The sequence below is a fragment of the Cnephaeus nilssonii genome (assembly GCF_951640355.1).
Source record: "Cnephaeus nilssonii genome assembly, chromosome: 12".
NCBI classification, from domain to species: domain Eukaryota; kingdom Metazoa; phylum Chordata; class Mammalia; order Chiroptera; family Vespertilionidae; genus Cnephaeus; species Cnephaeus nilssonii.
In genome coordinates, this window is record NC_137083.1 from 11,338,739 (window position 1) to 11,354,743 (window position 16,005).

At 42.6% G+C, this 16,005-nt stretch overlaps 1 protein-coding gene across 5 annotated transcripts in view; it reads right to left on the minus strand.

Moving 5' to 3' along the window:
- Positions 1 to 2,542: 2,542 nt before the first annotated feature.
- Positions 2,543 to 16,005, minus strand: part of SNX10 (sorting nexin 10) — a 54,674-nt gene continuing 41,211 nt past the window's right edge. For 4 of the 5 annotated variants that reach the window (XM_079786404.1, XM_079786406.1, XM_079786407.1 and 1 more), the window contains 5 exons: positions 15,721 to 15,807; positions 11,574 to 11,674; positions 11,080 to 11,178; positions 4,120 to 4,332; positions 2,543 to 3,661 (listed from right to left, as the gene is read on the minus strand). In XM_079786404.1, the coding sequence (XP_079642530.1) occupies positions 3,580 to 3,661; positions 4,120 to 4,332; positions 11,080 to 11,178; positions 11,574 to 11,674; positions 15,721 to 15,807 (582 nt within the window). In that variant the 3' untranslated portion in view covers positions 2,543 to 3,579. Of the gene's footprint in view, positions 3,662 to 4,119; positions 4,333 to 11,079; positions 11,179 to 11,573; positions 11,675 to 15,720; positions 15,925 to 16,005 lie in introns of all 5 variants that reach the window. The other variant, XM_079786408.1, reaches the window with a different exon arrangement.

The window sequence follows — 16,005 nt, forward strand, 5'->3', positions numbered from 1 at the left end:
GGCCGGGGGGCCGCGGCGGGAGCGCCTCCGCCGGTGGGGCGGGGGCAGAGCTATAAAGAAGGCCCGGAGGTAAGAAACTAGCAAAAACACCACCGCAACTCAGGCCCGTGCCGGGCGTCCAGCAGCAAAGACGAGCGGTGTGGGGTTCGGGAGGAATCTACACTTCTCGTCGGCGGGAAAGGGTATTTTCCTCTTTAGCATAAGTCATCTGCATAGTGCCTTTAGGTCCAGCGGAAATTGTAGCTTGGGTATTTTTTTCCCCCTCTTTTCCTCTATATCTTTTGAAAAGACGTCTTTGGAATTTTGGAGAAAAAGAAAAGCGTCATTAACTACCCTGGAGTTTTCGCAGCTAAAATAAATGAGTGGCCAATGCACTGCTCATCACTAGGACCTAGAAAGTTTCCAGCCAGACTGAAGAGCAATTGTGTCTGACTTAAAGGGACAAGGGTGACTCGTTTTTTGTGAGATGCAAACGGCAAAGAATAGGGCCAAAATCCTTTGTAAATATTTCAAACGTTAAAGAAATGGTTGCTTATTTACTTACATCCTTCTAACGTTTTTGGACTCCACTCTATTAAAATGTGTTCGTTTCTTATGACCTTTATTTGCAAAGAAAATTGTTATCTATGCTTTGAATGTCAAATTGCAGTAACTAATTTCAGAAAGCATTTTGTCATTGAAAATGTGTTTATAATAAAGTGACAAAACGTCTGTATTCCAAACAAAAGCAGAAAATTGTACCGGGATTGTTTCCTCCATTAAGAAGATGCGGCATTGTATTCATAGGATACCAACTAAGGAATTTAAATATTGAGAGGAAAACTATTTTGAAACAGAATAAGCTTTTGTTTTGTTATTTTTGTCTTAAGATTTTAGAGGCCTTTTGTGAAAGGCATTGTTCCCTGATAGCTGAAATACTGAACCCTTATTCACACCACAGAAGCTCAATAATGATGAATCCTTAAGGCACCAAAAATAAAACATAAATTGAGTTCAAAACAACATTCAATTTACTGTTGGATATAACGGTAATTGTGGCGAGGCTAAATGAATTTGTTTAAATTCTTAATGGCCATAAAAGAGATTTTAAGGTTATTGCATATCACTTGTTTGTATTTAATTATTCAATAAAATGTGAACTAGGCTTGAAAAGCTCCTGCATGATATTTAATATCTTAAGGGACATCACTACTTAAACACCTCTGTTTTTCCTCAGTAATTTTTAAAACTTGAAATCTGAACTGGAATTTAAATCACTTTCTTCCAAGTGAGACTTTAAAAGAGGCCGTAAGTAACAGGTGTTGGCTTTCCCTGTTGACCCCTTTGGGTTATGTATAAAACCAGTTCCCAAACAACACACACAAACCGACTTTGTAGGTGAACAGTTTACACTTCCAGAATGAGGCAGGGAAATACAGTTTTAATGTATATAAATCATAAATCACCCAGGATTAGAATTTTTTAAATTTAAGTTACATTAGAAATAGTTTTAAATAAACATCTATTCTGTTTAGTTTAGTTACTTAAGTAATCATTTTCTTTTCCTAAAGAAAGCTTTATAAAAAGATGCCAGAGGAAAATAAGAGACTCGAACAAGGCCAAAAGCCATTGGGGTTGAAGTTACCTAAATATTTCAGCTGCTGAGTCTCAGCGCTAATGGTGCTGAGATATCAGAACAACCAAACCAAAGCTCAAATGCGTACAACTAGAGTGAATATTAAAGCAAACTTTACCCAACTTCTTCATAAAAAATGTACCGATCATTCAGAAACACACTGAATTTAGGTCTAAGTCAGAAGAAATGCATTCTCGTATGAAACAAGTGAGCCAACACAATAAAGTTGATTTTTTTTTTTCATGTTTAATGTGAAAACGGTGATCTCGTGAAGTTTGCATACCACAGTATCAGGCATTACTTAATATCCATTTTGATGGCTGTTTACATCATCTAAAAATAATATGACAATTGGTAGCATATATACATCCTTTTCAAAACTGCTGAAAAAACAGAAATAATGTGATTCAAATACATATCGTCGAGGAGCTGGGATCCGCTCTTAAATGACGGGATGGTAAACTTTACGTGTTGGCAAGGTAAAAAGAAATTGCTAAACCTCTTTTTTTCTGTATTAAAATAATGAGTCCTAGATGACAAAGTAATAAGATACAATCCATTAAATCACAATATTTACATACGTTCAATAATGTTTTAGACCAAACAAAAAGGAGAAAGTATGGAATCATTCTTATTCTAAATTTAATTTTTTTCTATTGCTTCTTAGTTACAAGCATTTCAAAGACTTTTTAATAATACAGTAACTTTTAAACCCCTAGTTAAAATGAGGTGAGGTAACATTTAATTAAAGCAACAAGTTATCCCAGTTATGTAAAAATATCTTCCTGTTAGTTTCAGAGATATTTTGTACCATTCAACAGGGAAGACGCTCGGGTAATTATCTCAAGAAAATGCTGTCTCGTCTGAAATTTGAAGTTCAATGTACTTTAAGATGTTTTCTCTTTGGGCCATTTTTTTTAAAAAAAAAATATTTTATTGAATTATTTTAAGTTATACCAATCCTCTGGAAGCTACCTAAAAAGAAAGGGCTTTTAAAAAAATGAATAATTAATTTTTATATCCTTTTCTAAATTATGGGAATACTTACTGATAACATTAAATATATTTGTATAAGAGCCTACTTCTAACTTAAAGATAAGTAACAAGTAACCACCACTGAGAAAGTTATCTAGTGATAGGAAACTGCATATTTAGTCAGAAAATAAATCATTAACCTGTAATTCTAATTCCACAACGATAATGAAAACAAATGCTCTGTCTCCAGAAACCATGTGTTAAAGCTGATTTTTTGGACAATGAAACTGTATTTCTTAATCTACATATTGCAGGTATAAGCAAAGTCACTGGCCCTGTTTCTGTTTTGTCTGGGATGTAAACATTATTTTAGCATGTCTGTTCCTAAGACACCCTTCCCCATCTACATGGGAAATAGAATACTGGAAAGGTTCAACTCTCTTACAAGATTTCAAACACCCAAAAGCGAAGTGTCTTCCCAGGGCGGGGGAGGTACCCACAAAATAGCAGCCACATGTCTGAGCGAGGCCGTCTGGTCTCGGTTGTCAGTCTTCAGAGTGGTTAAGCTCATACATGCTGTGTTTACGATAACACTGCCCCGCTGATTCAAAAAGGAACCCACTGTCTGGCTTTTAAATGCGAACTATTTACCTATCTTTTCAAATTCAGTAAAACCAACCAGGTTTTTTGTTGTGTGTGTTTTTTTAAACATATAAGCCATGTCCTCCGAGGGCAGGATCTTGTTTTACCAATAATGTTGGCCTACAAAGGAGAGGGTTGCAACCACAGGCCTTTAGCTTTTTACGGCAGCTTAGCCAAAATGAGACAACATGAAAACAGCATGAATAAACAACCCAACGTCGTGGAGAATTTAAGTACCTCATATCATGACAGTGAGCTTTAGGTAAAAATATGTCATTAGCCAGCTTTCTCCTCTATGACTGGACATAATTTGCTATTCCTAAGATGGTCACGTTAGAATTCTTTTTTCAGGATTCCTGCGGAGCTGTGCTCATTTTACACCCATGTGAACTGCTGTCATCGCTACTGTGTCCAAACCCGGAGGATGAACTGGAAAAGAAGAGAGGGGGGAAAATAATAAAAAGAGGAAATTGGTTTTCACAACACACTCAAAGCCTGAGTAACAGAGGAGAACTTTAATTATCTCCAGTCACAAAGAGAGACAGGAAATTTGGACTTTTAATTAGCCATTTGGAGTGCAGTTGGATATTTTTTTAGCTAGATAATTTAAACGCGAATAATTCAAGTCTGACTAAATGAAAGTCACATAATCAGAATGCAGATAATTGAATTTCTACTGCATTCATTAATTCAGTGTGGAGGTGTGTGTGAAGACTACTATGATGAGCTGTCACAACTCAATAAAATCTCAGTCAATTAATTTTTTCATTATCTTAGGATGACATCAACAAAAAGAGGCCAGTGTGTGTAGATGTCCCCTACACAGGCATGTGTGTGCTACGTGTTCTATAAATACGTAGGTGTTAGGTGGAAATGCAAGGAAGTACCTTTCTGAACCATAATCTATGTTGTTTTCTTGTTCCCCGTCTTCATCTTCTTCAGGGAAGCGCCTGTTCATCAAGGCGAACTTGTGGATTGCTTCCTCCACAGTGTACTTAGTCTGCCCAGAAACGCACGCCTCGATGTCCTCTGAATTCAGATGGCTCTGCAAGAAGAGGTGCAGGCTGCTGTCTGAAAGCAGGAGCGCGTTGTGCAGGACCCTGGGTGAGAGGAAACGGGAGAGAGCGTCGGCGAACGGGATTGAACAACTATAGGGCAGGAGAGGGAGAGACATCCGAAGTCATCTCTCGACTGTGGCAAACTTTGCATCCATGATGCTCTCTGCCTATTAAAGGGATGAAAGCATATGTTAACTTCTATTCAATTATTTGGAAATTTAGGTGAGTAAAAACATGAAGCTGATGGTTAGGAACATCTGTTAAAAGAATAACTTCAAGGACATTTCTCCAGTGTAACCATCTGTTATGGCCATGTGGATTAATTACGGAAATATTTTGCTTATGGAGTCATAGAAATGTATTCCACTTAAAACAGTTTTTTTTACTGCCAGCCAGCATGTCCATCCTGTGATCTTTATGGGCGAGGCTGTCAGGACACATCAAAACTTTCAACTACCATTAAAAGTTCTATTAAAAAGTCATCTCTTTGTTGGAAAAACACAGCTTTGCTTCTGTACAAGTTTACAAGGGCTCAGTTGAGAGCTGGCTTTTTTTTTTTTGAATACCTAAGATTGACTAGAAATTTCTCCCAAAATCTTCAGTGGAACAAAGAGAGTACAGATTTCAACTAGCCCCTCAGAACGGCAGGGGGGAGCAAACACCGGCCCGTAGCCGAATCTGCGCGTGCCCAGGTTCACACCACCGGTGAAAGTGTTTTCTCTGCCGAGGACACCCTCGCGTGTAAATAAAAACTGTTTTTTAACTTTTTAGCAAAGACTTTTACGTATAACTTTGTCTCTGTTCATATTCAGTAATGACATCATGATGCGATACTAACACCAGTTGTAGGAGGAGACGAAACTAAAATACTAAACCCCGAGTATCATTGTGCCCAAGAAGGGATTGTTCATACATGCATTTTTTTAACAAGTGACTAGAAAAAGCACATCTCTCTTGGTCATTCATCGTTAATTTAAAGTCCAAGGACATTAGACTATTTCCTTTCCTGCAAAATGGAACAGAATTCTTTGTTCAAGGAGGCCAACGTCTAGAAAGGCGCAGTTCCCACAGCACAGAGCAGCCATCCTCTAGGCCGCAACAGGCTTACCAATGCAGCTTAAGGAAATACTCTTTACTGACCGAGAGGAAGAAAAAGGTAAAACGGCTGCGCTTTTTAAAAGGCAAAATCTCAGGCGAAGCAGCTAACACGTCCTCTCCCTCCATATCCCATGGTGAAGACTCATGTACCAAGTACAGGCCGGAACGTGGCAAACTCCTCTTACTGTTCTTGGAGGTTTTCCACCTTTACAGACGTTTGCCCCTCTTGTTTTAAATCCCGCAGTTCTGGAGGAGAAGTATACGGCCATGACCCACTGACGGGAACTTGAATTCACCGGGAAGTTTGAACGGAGTGCTTCCTGCCAGCCGTGGCACAAGGAACTGTTCATAGGATTACACGTACCGCTTTGTTTCTGGTGGAAATGTGTTTTATTTTCTTTATAAAATAATAGGTAATCTTTAAAATTGATTTTAGATGGTTCAAGGCATTACCCCGCAAAAGTAATGAGCACTAATGCCAATGATATTGGACACAAATTCATTTTAGCTTTATTTCATGTCTAAAGCAATTCTACTGAGCCTTGAACTGCTCAGGCGCGGTTATTAACTCGCTGGTAACCTCACACATGGGTACGGCAAACAAAAGTGATCGGGGCCCAGGTTCGTCGGGACCTCAAGGCTACTGTCTTTTTTCTTGAGCTATAATTCAATTTCCAATTTTACTGTACATTAGACTCATTATTTCTCAGCGTTTTCTGCTGGAGACTGCCATCTGGAGGACACACCGTTGAAGAGCGAGAGGGAGCCGGGCACACCCAGCTCTCGATTCTGAAAGTGAGAGAAGCGTGTGGCTGGGGAGGGAACCCCAAAATCGGTACATCTGCTACCACCTCTGGGCTTTTTCATTTCCTCGGCCTGGCTGGCTAAATGTGTGGCACTGTGCTCCACGGGGATGAGTTTTAAACATCCAAAAAATAATTTTTAATATATTTATGGTTTTTATCTTTAGTGAGATATTTCCTTCCAAAATTAAAAATACCAACAGTGGAGAGTGTTCCCCACCCAACCCCACCCCCGCCTCCCCTGTTCGGTGAGCATGACTAGTTCATTTAACGTTACATCTGGCTTAATATGTATCAGCGAGCGTTGTGACTGCCATCACCACAATATTAAATCCTATTTTTACCTTAGTCATATTTGCGCCGCATTTTCCACAAACAAATCGAATCGCAGTAAATCAACTTCAAACTTAATACAGAGAGTACTTTGTAAAACAGTCAATAAAATGTCATCGTTATAAGCCTCCATAAAAATAAATGCATACAATGTTCAGGCCTTTACACAAAAGGAACAAAAAATGGCCTCCAGAATGTTGCAGGAATTTGTGAAAAGCTGTTTACAACATGAGTCGACAGTTATTCCTTTCCCCCACAAGAACATGAAACTACACAAAGCAAAACCTGTTTTTCCCTCGAATTGGATGCAGTCGGAAAATCTGGTTTTCCTCCACATGACTTTATCAGGTGTATTCTATATCGGTCCAGCTGAGAACAATATATCGCTATGCAAAATCACTGCACCCACCTCAGGGCGCCTGGGGTCTGCTGTGCCCAACACAATGACATACCCACACATCTGTATCGCCCGTGGAAGGTGAGCAGTTTGATGTAGGGGGGAAATTTTTTTAATTCAGCCTGTTTACCTCTTACCATGAGAAAAAATAAAGCCCACAAATCTTCTTTGAAGGCATTCATGAACTGTGCTGTGGTGCCCTCTACTGAACACAACGACATATAAACTGTGTGTGTGTGTGTGTGTGTGTAACTAACAGTGTTTCCATGGTATCCTTTGGTAAAAAAAAACAACACTGTAATATTCCTTTAATTTTAAAGAAATACAAAACTGTAATACAAAAGCCTCCATTGTAAGGTCCGTGTAGTTGGATGAACGGGGTGAATTCAGTACAGGAGGGCTGCTCCCATTTGTGACATCAATCAAACGTAAAAGCTAGTAGGAGTGCCATTTTCACAGGTGGAGTCTTACCAACGGAATTTATAATTTTAGTCTATTTTTTGCCATAACGATTTGTAGAAATGACTTACAATTTATAAATATCCGGGGGGGGAGGAGGAGTCCAAAAGGGAGATTATAGCCAAGATTGAGGAAAAATAAATATATTTAAATATACTTGAAAAATCTCACAATCATACTGACCAAATTTAACTAGCCTTTAAGAGTTCTACCTGAAATACAGTGCCTCCACCTTTCCTATAATTTCCTTGTCTGTAACATCGAGACCAGGAAATTACATTATTGCCGATACTGAGATAAAAACATGTGAAAGCTATACGTACAGCAAGTGTTCGATAAACGATACAAATTCTTTTTTTGGCACCCGGTGAAAGAGACAACTTACCAATTCCCCCATGAAGATGGACCTGGATGTGTAGTTTGCTATTAAATAGGAATTGTTTGTCCAATGTCCTTAAAGTGAAAAACGCTGCTACGTTACATACACACACATGCCCGAAGACATTCGGGTTTCGAAGGGTCTGAACATGTTACGTGCCCTTGGTGCATCACTTCAAAACGTGCATAAACACAGATTTTTAAATGCAGGCTGAAAATCGACCACACGAGCCTATTTCCTAGTTAATGCTGTGGCGGCTTCCTTCCCGACGTCCTAAGCGTTCTACAAACAAACGAGGTGCCGGCCATCGAGGGGGGCCGTGAATAACGGGTACCAAGCCGGGGACGGGACACACTGCCGAGCGGCCAAGGGGTATGTCAGATCCAGTTCCCAAAGCGGCTGGAGCTGAGGGACACCAGGGGCGCCAAAGACTCGGACGGTTGTCACCTATGCAAACCGGGCAAAGCACAGGAGAGAATCTGAGGAACACAGAAAGGTGTGTGTGGCGGGGGCACATTTAGGTCAGGCCTGAAGCCACCATGTGGTGCTAGACTCCTTGCTTTCTTCAGGTCCAAACCACAGAGAAGCACCATCAGCTGGGAGACTATGGAGCAATGACATCGCAAGAGACCTCGGTGCCTGTTCTATGATTCGACTTCTGGCTGAGGATCCAGTTTTAATGAATCCGGCCATCCCCCGATACACACTTAGTGCTTCCCCACTCGACTGGAAGCTTCAAAAGGACCAGGACTATGTCCATCTCGTGCGGTCCGGTATCCCCAGGCCCCAGCCCGGCCCAAAGTAGTCACTTAAGCAGATTTTCCTCGGATGCGTCATTTGAACGACACAACCTCTAGTGAGGTCGACAATGCGTGGGTAACACTATAGCCCCCCCAAACCAAGGCTCAAAGGAATGAAGTGACTTTCCCACGGTCACACAGCCAGAAGACAATCAGGAGCCAAGACTCAAGGGAGACCCGGAGCCCAGCTCGTCGAGCTCCTCATCCAGGACACTCTGTACTGTGAAGTCTGCGTCAAATTCAGTCAACAAGCCCGGCCGGCCAGCATGGCTCAGTGGTTGAGTGTCAACCTAGGAACCAGGCTCCCGGTCAGGGCACATGCCCAGGTTGTGGGCTCGATCCCCAGTGTGGGAGTGTGCAGGAGGCAGCTGATCAATGATTCTCTCTCCTCACTGATGTTTCTATCTCTCTCCCCCTCTCCCTTCCCTTCTGAAATCAATTAAAATGTATTTTTTTTAAAGAAAAAAAAGTTTCAATCAACAAGCAGCCAAACGACAAAGTTCGCAAAAATAACCCAGGGCAAGCGTCACCCACTGTAGCCGAATGACACTCACTTGTGTCGCCGATTTGGTAAAATCAACTGAGAAAGAACAGGTCATGTTCAAAACAATGAAGAGATTCCCAGCCAGAGATGCATGCCCTGCGATCAACCAGCAACATAAACACAGAGACCCATGCTGTCCGGTGACCTCACAAAAGGAGTCCCCTCGACAGAAGACAAGTAGCTCCCCAGGGCTGGCTGCGGGATCTGGCTGTCCCTGCCCAGGCCTCACGAGGAATGGCCCGTCTGCAGCTTCCCCGAGCAGCACCCGGAGTGACAGGCCACTCTGCCACCGTGGGCTGCAGGGCCCCATCTTAAGGGAGAGGCCATCAGCCACCTGGGTCTCAGACAGGCGGCCATTAAAATCGGAGCTGTCCCCCAGGGGAAGGGGCAGACATCACTGGACCAGGTCTTTGTTCTCTCAAGCCCAAAAGAACCTCACTGTAATGTTTTCCCAGGTCCCGGCTCAGTACTAGGTCTTCTGATCTCACGTCATTTTTATTTTTCTAGCTTCTTTTTCTTTCCCCCTCAATTTATTTTTATTTTTATTGATTTCAGAGAGGAAGTGAGAGGAGAGAGAGAGAGAGAGTGAGAGAGAGAGAGAGAGAGAGAAACATCAATGATGAGAGAGAATCAAGGATTGGCTGCCTCCTGCATGCCCCACACTGGGGATCGAGTCTGCAACCCAGACATATGCCCTGACGGGGAATTGAACCTTGGCCTCCTAATTCATAGGTCGACACTCAACCACTGAGCCACACTGGCCAGGCCCCGCCCCCTGCCCAGTTTATAATCTTGGATGTTTCTTTATGTCTCCATGACCCCTTCAAAGGAAAGGCGCTCTATCAACCTAATAGAAATAAGTATTAATATTCCTGGGCATACTTAACACCCACACGGGTTATGAATGGCCACATGGAGAGAAGGCAGGATATTATCTCAGGCTAGCTCTAAGGGGCCATGCAGTGACCTCAAAACGAGATTACTTCAGATCCTGAAGCGAGTAGAAAAGGAGAGTCCAGGTGACTGGGCTCTGCCCCCTAACCAGTAGTCGTGTGGCTCAGCCTATTTTCTTATCTATAAAGTAAGAAGTTAGCAAAATTAGCTCAAAGCTATCTCATTTCTAAGTGCATCCAACAAACAATGGCCAATACTTAGATACCACATGTCATATGCCAGACTGCTGTGAGCGCTTTGCACTCATTAATTCATTTAATCCTCTCAGCAATCTTATAAAGTAGGAGCTCTTATGGACTCCATTTTACAGATGGGAAAACGCAGGCAGAGAGGAGGTAAGCCCAAGCTCCCAGCTAATAAGTGACCGAGCCAGGATTTGAACCCAGGCAGGCTGGCCTCAGAGTCTGTGTGCAAACCAATGTGCTGTCCCATGGGATGGGAATTCCAGTGTTGGGCGGGGGGGAGAGAAATTATAGTAGTGTGAATTTAAGTCGCCTTCGCTACAGTACCTCCCATCACCACGTAATCCGGAGTCAATAGCCCACTGAGACTATCTAACACCCCCTTACCTATAGTCCCTCCAAAGAGTGGAGTGAAACCACTCATTTATTAGTGGAGGAACCCAGAAGGGCATTAGCAGCCCACCGGAAAGCGGATCTTTGTCCATCAATCCAACTGTTGTAAATCAAGACAGTTTTTACGAAGTGCCTTTTTAATAAGGCACATCTGTTTCCTGGAAGTTTTTACTTTTGTCAGCTACACTCCCAAGTAATTTGGCTCTGCTTTACAGCTTAAGGGACCCTGTTATTTATCATCAGACTCAATTAGTTCATTGTTTTCTTTCTAGATTTGGTCCCTAATAGGCACCATCAGATGTCAGCCACAAGGTGGTGCCCTAATACAGGAAATGAACGACTGAGGTTGGCTCCGGAGCCGATGATGAGGATCTCAGAGACAGTACTGTGCTCCCTCCCTGATCACAGGACACCCAGCTCTTGCAAAGCCCTTTTCTGCACACTTACTTTCTGAGGAAATCTTCCAAGCCCTGGCGCCGCTGGTCCACATGCTGGCGATTGTTCATGTTGAAAAATAGGTTTTTAGATGGAAGTTCCGGCAGTTGTCTAATGAGAAAGAAACAAAAATGTTTATAATCATCCAATTAGGGTGGTTTAGTTACAGAAATCCCTCCGTGAAAGCAAATTACACGTAATAATCACCACACAGTGACTATATATTACATAGGTAGTTATATAATAAGGATAAGAGAATATTAACTTAAAGAAAACCCCATTTTTAAACATTGTTGAGGCCTTTCATGATCAATACCCATGAAAGCTGGTGGAATTCAAATGATGAATGTTGAATTCAGATGCCGTAACCACAAAACTAACTAAAACTATCATTACAATCAAGAATGCCTATAAAATCCCTCATAATTTATATCTCATGCATATCAAAGTTCTAAAGACTGAATATAATAATAAAGTCTCCTCAATACACTCTTTAAGTCACTTACACCAGCAATGCATTACTCTGGAGTCTCTGCCTCAGCCACACAAATTCTCTGTATCTTCTTCGTACACAGGACGTTTTCATTGTAAAGCACATGCTATTCGTCTGTTCAGAGAAAAGAAAAATATAAGCCTCACTTGAGAAAAAAATGCTTTTTTTACATCTATAACTCACTACTAGTATATGCCCCCAAATTTATTTAAATGGGATTTTTAAACCCAAAAATACACGTGCATTTAGACCAGATTCAAATCTTACACATCACCCATCAATATGATGGTGATGTGTAAGATTTGAAGACAGCTGAGCTGACATAAATGTTGTCTGGGACGAGCCATTCACTCCCTGAGTCCTGAAGTAGCCTCCTGCCCACCTATCAGCACTGCTTTCAAAAAAGAATCATAAAAATCGAATCCTGAGGCACAAATGACCAGTAAGAACTGAGGGTCATCCACTGCTTTTTAACACCCGCCATCTGTCCGAGCAGCTGGAGAAACCCTGGGGACTAGAGACACCTTCTCCTGGTCCCTGACATGACAGCACAGCAGCCGTCATGACCTTGACACGGCCTGCACTACAGATCACACAGATCACCAGGAATCCCGAAATCACTTCTACTTTCTTCAAATACGTTTTTATTGATTTCAGAGAGAGGACGGGAGAGGAAGAGAGACAGAAACATCAATGATGAGAGAGAGTCGTTGATCGGCTGCCTCCTGCATGCCCCCTACTGGGGATGGAGCCCGCAACCAGGGTATGTGACCTGGCCAGTAATCAAACCAGCGACCTTCTGGTACATGGGACATTCGCTCAACCAACTGAGCTCCACTGGCCAGGGCCTGAAATCATTTTACACAAGAGAACAGCATTTCCCTTCTCTGGCAGGAGGGAGGGAACCTAGTCTGAGTTAGAAAGGGGTGTGAGGCACAGGGACAGGCATCCTCATGGGTGACCCAAATTCCAGTCCTGGCACTGCCAGAGGGCCAATCACTTCCACTCCAGTTCCCTGGATGGTAACACAGGGGTGAACCAGTGCATGCCTATTTCCCAGGGGGGCTGTGAGGACTGGTAACAAGCACCTGGCAAATGTCATCCATTAACCTTAGTATGCGTTACTGGATGCTGGTTTCCTTCCAGCTACCCTAAGGCAGATGCGGAAAAAGCCACCTCCAGAGTCCCTGTCCTCAGCAAAATGGCAACACTTCTCCTTTGGGTAACAGGAGACTGGCAAATATTTGTCTGTTGATTTTGTCGGAAGATCTCTATTCTCTATATTTATTTCAAATTTCTGTTTAAAAATCTTTATGTTACCAAATGAGAGATGCTTTGCCTCCAAGACTTATATTATTTCAAAAAGTATTATTGCATCATTTAAAAAATACCCAGCAGTTGTTTAACTTGGGAAATGTGATTATGTGTGTTCCTTCTTTTCTCTCTCTTTTTTTTTTCTTTTGCATTCCTTCTTACACTGCCCCCAGGAAGGATATGAGAGCGTCCCCGGTATTCCTCAGAAAACCTTGGCTGCAGAGAGGTTACATTCAGAGACCTGCCCCCAAAAGAAAGATTGGTCTAAATCCCTTCATCTTTGACAACAGGGCAGCCAAACGTGCTGGAGTCTGTGGCACAAGAACGTTCCATGTGTGAGTTTCACAGCACGCCAGGGCCTCGCGCTGAGGTGATCCCCGGGGAGGAAGAAAGCAGGCATTTACAGCAGAACGCGCCCTAAGAAGCCTGGGCAGGGGTCCTCTCAGCGCTGCTCCCCGGAGAGGGCCAGCCACTGAGGGGCTCCGCCTCAGATCCACACGGGGTCAGTTCCAACTCCCTTCCCTTTCTCCGCTCAGATTCATGGTGGATGCCAACCACTGAGATCCAGCGGGTGCCTGCACCAAAGCTCTGTCTACCTCGAAGTCCTTCGTTTGCAGAACAAGCTCAGGAGAATGTATACCATAGACTACCCACCTCTATAGTCCACTTGTTTAAAATGCTAAGTAAAAAAATATAAAATATAAATAAACAAACAAAATGTCAAGTAAATGCTCAGATTTCAGAGTCGCCTGATATAATTTCCCTTACGATTGATTTAAATGAGTTCAAGGCTGGCTTCTCTACCTGCAAAGCTCTATGTTTATAATCATCCAATCAGGGTGGTTTACTAGGGAGGGAGGGAGGCTGACTAGGACTCTCCCGCCCCCCATCGACTCTGGATTGTACAACAGAATCAGACGACACTGAGATCACTAGTTTACCAAGTTCCTCTAAATCGATTTGCTTGTGTCTGCTATCTACCAAGCCAAGATTTCTTCATTGTCAATTTATTAGCATTTCAGAGAAACACCAGAACACCACCCAATATTTGTGGCACCTACCATTTCTGGCTCGCGGTAGACATTTCTGAATTCACATCATTAACTCCCTGGAGAAAATCAAATTTCACACCTACCATGAAGTATGTGACAAGGACCCATAAATGTTTTAGAGGAAGCTAAAAGGCAACTGAAGAATTTAATTCCATTTTCTTTTCTTTTTTTTTAAGGGAGAGGGAGAGAAACATCGATGTGACAGTGGAACATCAATCGGATGCCTCCTGCACACATCCCCACCAGGGATGAAGCCCACACCCCGGGCATGTGCCCTGAGACTGGAATCGGATTGGCAACCTTTTGGTTCATAGGATGACACCCAACCAACTGAGCCACACACATGCCAGGGCAAGAATTTCATTTCATTTTCAAAGGCTTAATCATAATTTCCCACACAGAATTTACATCTGGTGTGACTTCATGAGCAAAACCAAGACAATATCAAAATACAAAGTATAACCTGGCAGTGGCCTTCAACACAATCATCAAAAAAGCAGTCTGGCCCTGGCTGGTTTTCCTCAGTGGTTAGAGCGTCGGCCTGTGAGCCAAAGGGTCGAAGGTTTGATTCCTGATCAAGGGCATGTACCTAGGTTGCAGGTACAGGTTTCCCGACCCTGGTAGGGTCCTGTGCAGGAGGCAACCAACCCATGTGTCTCTCTCATGTCGATGTTCCTCTTTCTCTTTCTCTCTCCCCTCCTCCCTTTCTTCCACTCTCTCTGGAAATCAATGGGGAAAAATATCCTTGGATGAGGATTAAAAAATAAATAAATAAAATAAAACAAGCAGTTCTGAGTTTTTTACATTGTTTTTCTAAGTTGGGAAAACTTGGAAAGAAGGAAGAAAGGGAGGAACGTGTATGGCTAGTGACTGCATGTCCAATACTGCATACCAGTGCAGCTATTTGCAATGGGAAGAGTGAAGGTGGCCAAATTTTACTTCACTTGTGCTGTCATCACAGATACACCTGGGCCTGTTGCTATGCTTCCGAGAAAAGCCCAGACTAACTCAGGTGGGAAAAGTGACGCATTCATGATCAGGGCCATAAAACTCTAACATGCGGGCCAAACCTGGCCTGCCACTTACCTTCACACACAAAGTGTCACTGGAACACAACTGCACTCATGCACCCATGCCTGGTTTAGGCTGCTTCCCTCCAAGGGCAGAGCCGAGGAGGGTCGAGGGAGACAGCGGCGCCCACGGAGCTAAGCACATGTACTGCCTGCCCTTCACAGGGAACGTTTGCTGACCCTGCTCAAGAGGATCCCAGAAGGCCACACACCCAGGACATTGCTCAAGAGATTATGACAGAGCACCATTTCCAAGTAAAGAACATCACGGCTAGTTACTGTGTTGATTACTCGGAATCTAGCACATAGTTGCACATGTCCAGTTCCGACTTTCTTACTCTACCTATGAAACACGGCACATCTCCTCTCCAGAGAACCCTACATCCTCTCAAAACAGATTTATCAAGCGCTATACTTCTTACCTGGAAATACGCTATCACAGATCATAAATACCATTAACGAGGTATAAATATTCTTTAACTGTGAATTTTAGGAATATTCACATCTTCATGAAGTATTAATATGAACAAAGGTATAATAAGGAATTCAAATAAGAAATTTTTCAAGTTTAGGAACCATCTTATTACACTTCCCTTAAGGTACAAGCATTAGTTGGGATCATTAAAATTCAGTTCTTTGAACTCAGAAAGCTTTACTTTGTAAGTATATCCAAGTATCCCATCAAACATTTGCTACTGAAAATTACTACTGACTGCGTACTCACGTGAATACAGATTTCATAGTCGATGTAGGAATGCCAGAAGTCCTCCTTCTGAATCCTAGGGTCTCGAACCCAGACACTCACGAACTCCTGTAAGGGCGTCATAGACAAAGTGTTTCAGGACCGCGAGGAGGACTGGGAAGAGATGAGAGCAATGACTGTGCGAGGACAAAGCGGAAATGAGCTCTGACCAACGTGGTTATGAGCCTAAAAAACAAGAAGTTAATGAATCAGGCACCACAGAAACTCCAAAAAAAAAGAACTCTTTTGCCACAAAACGTAATTTTT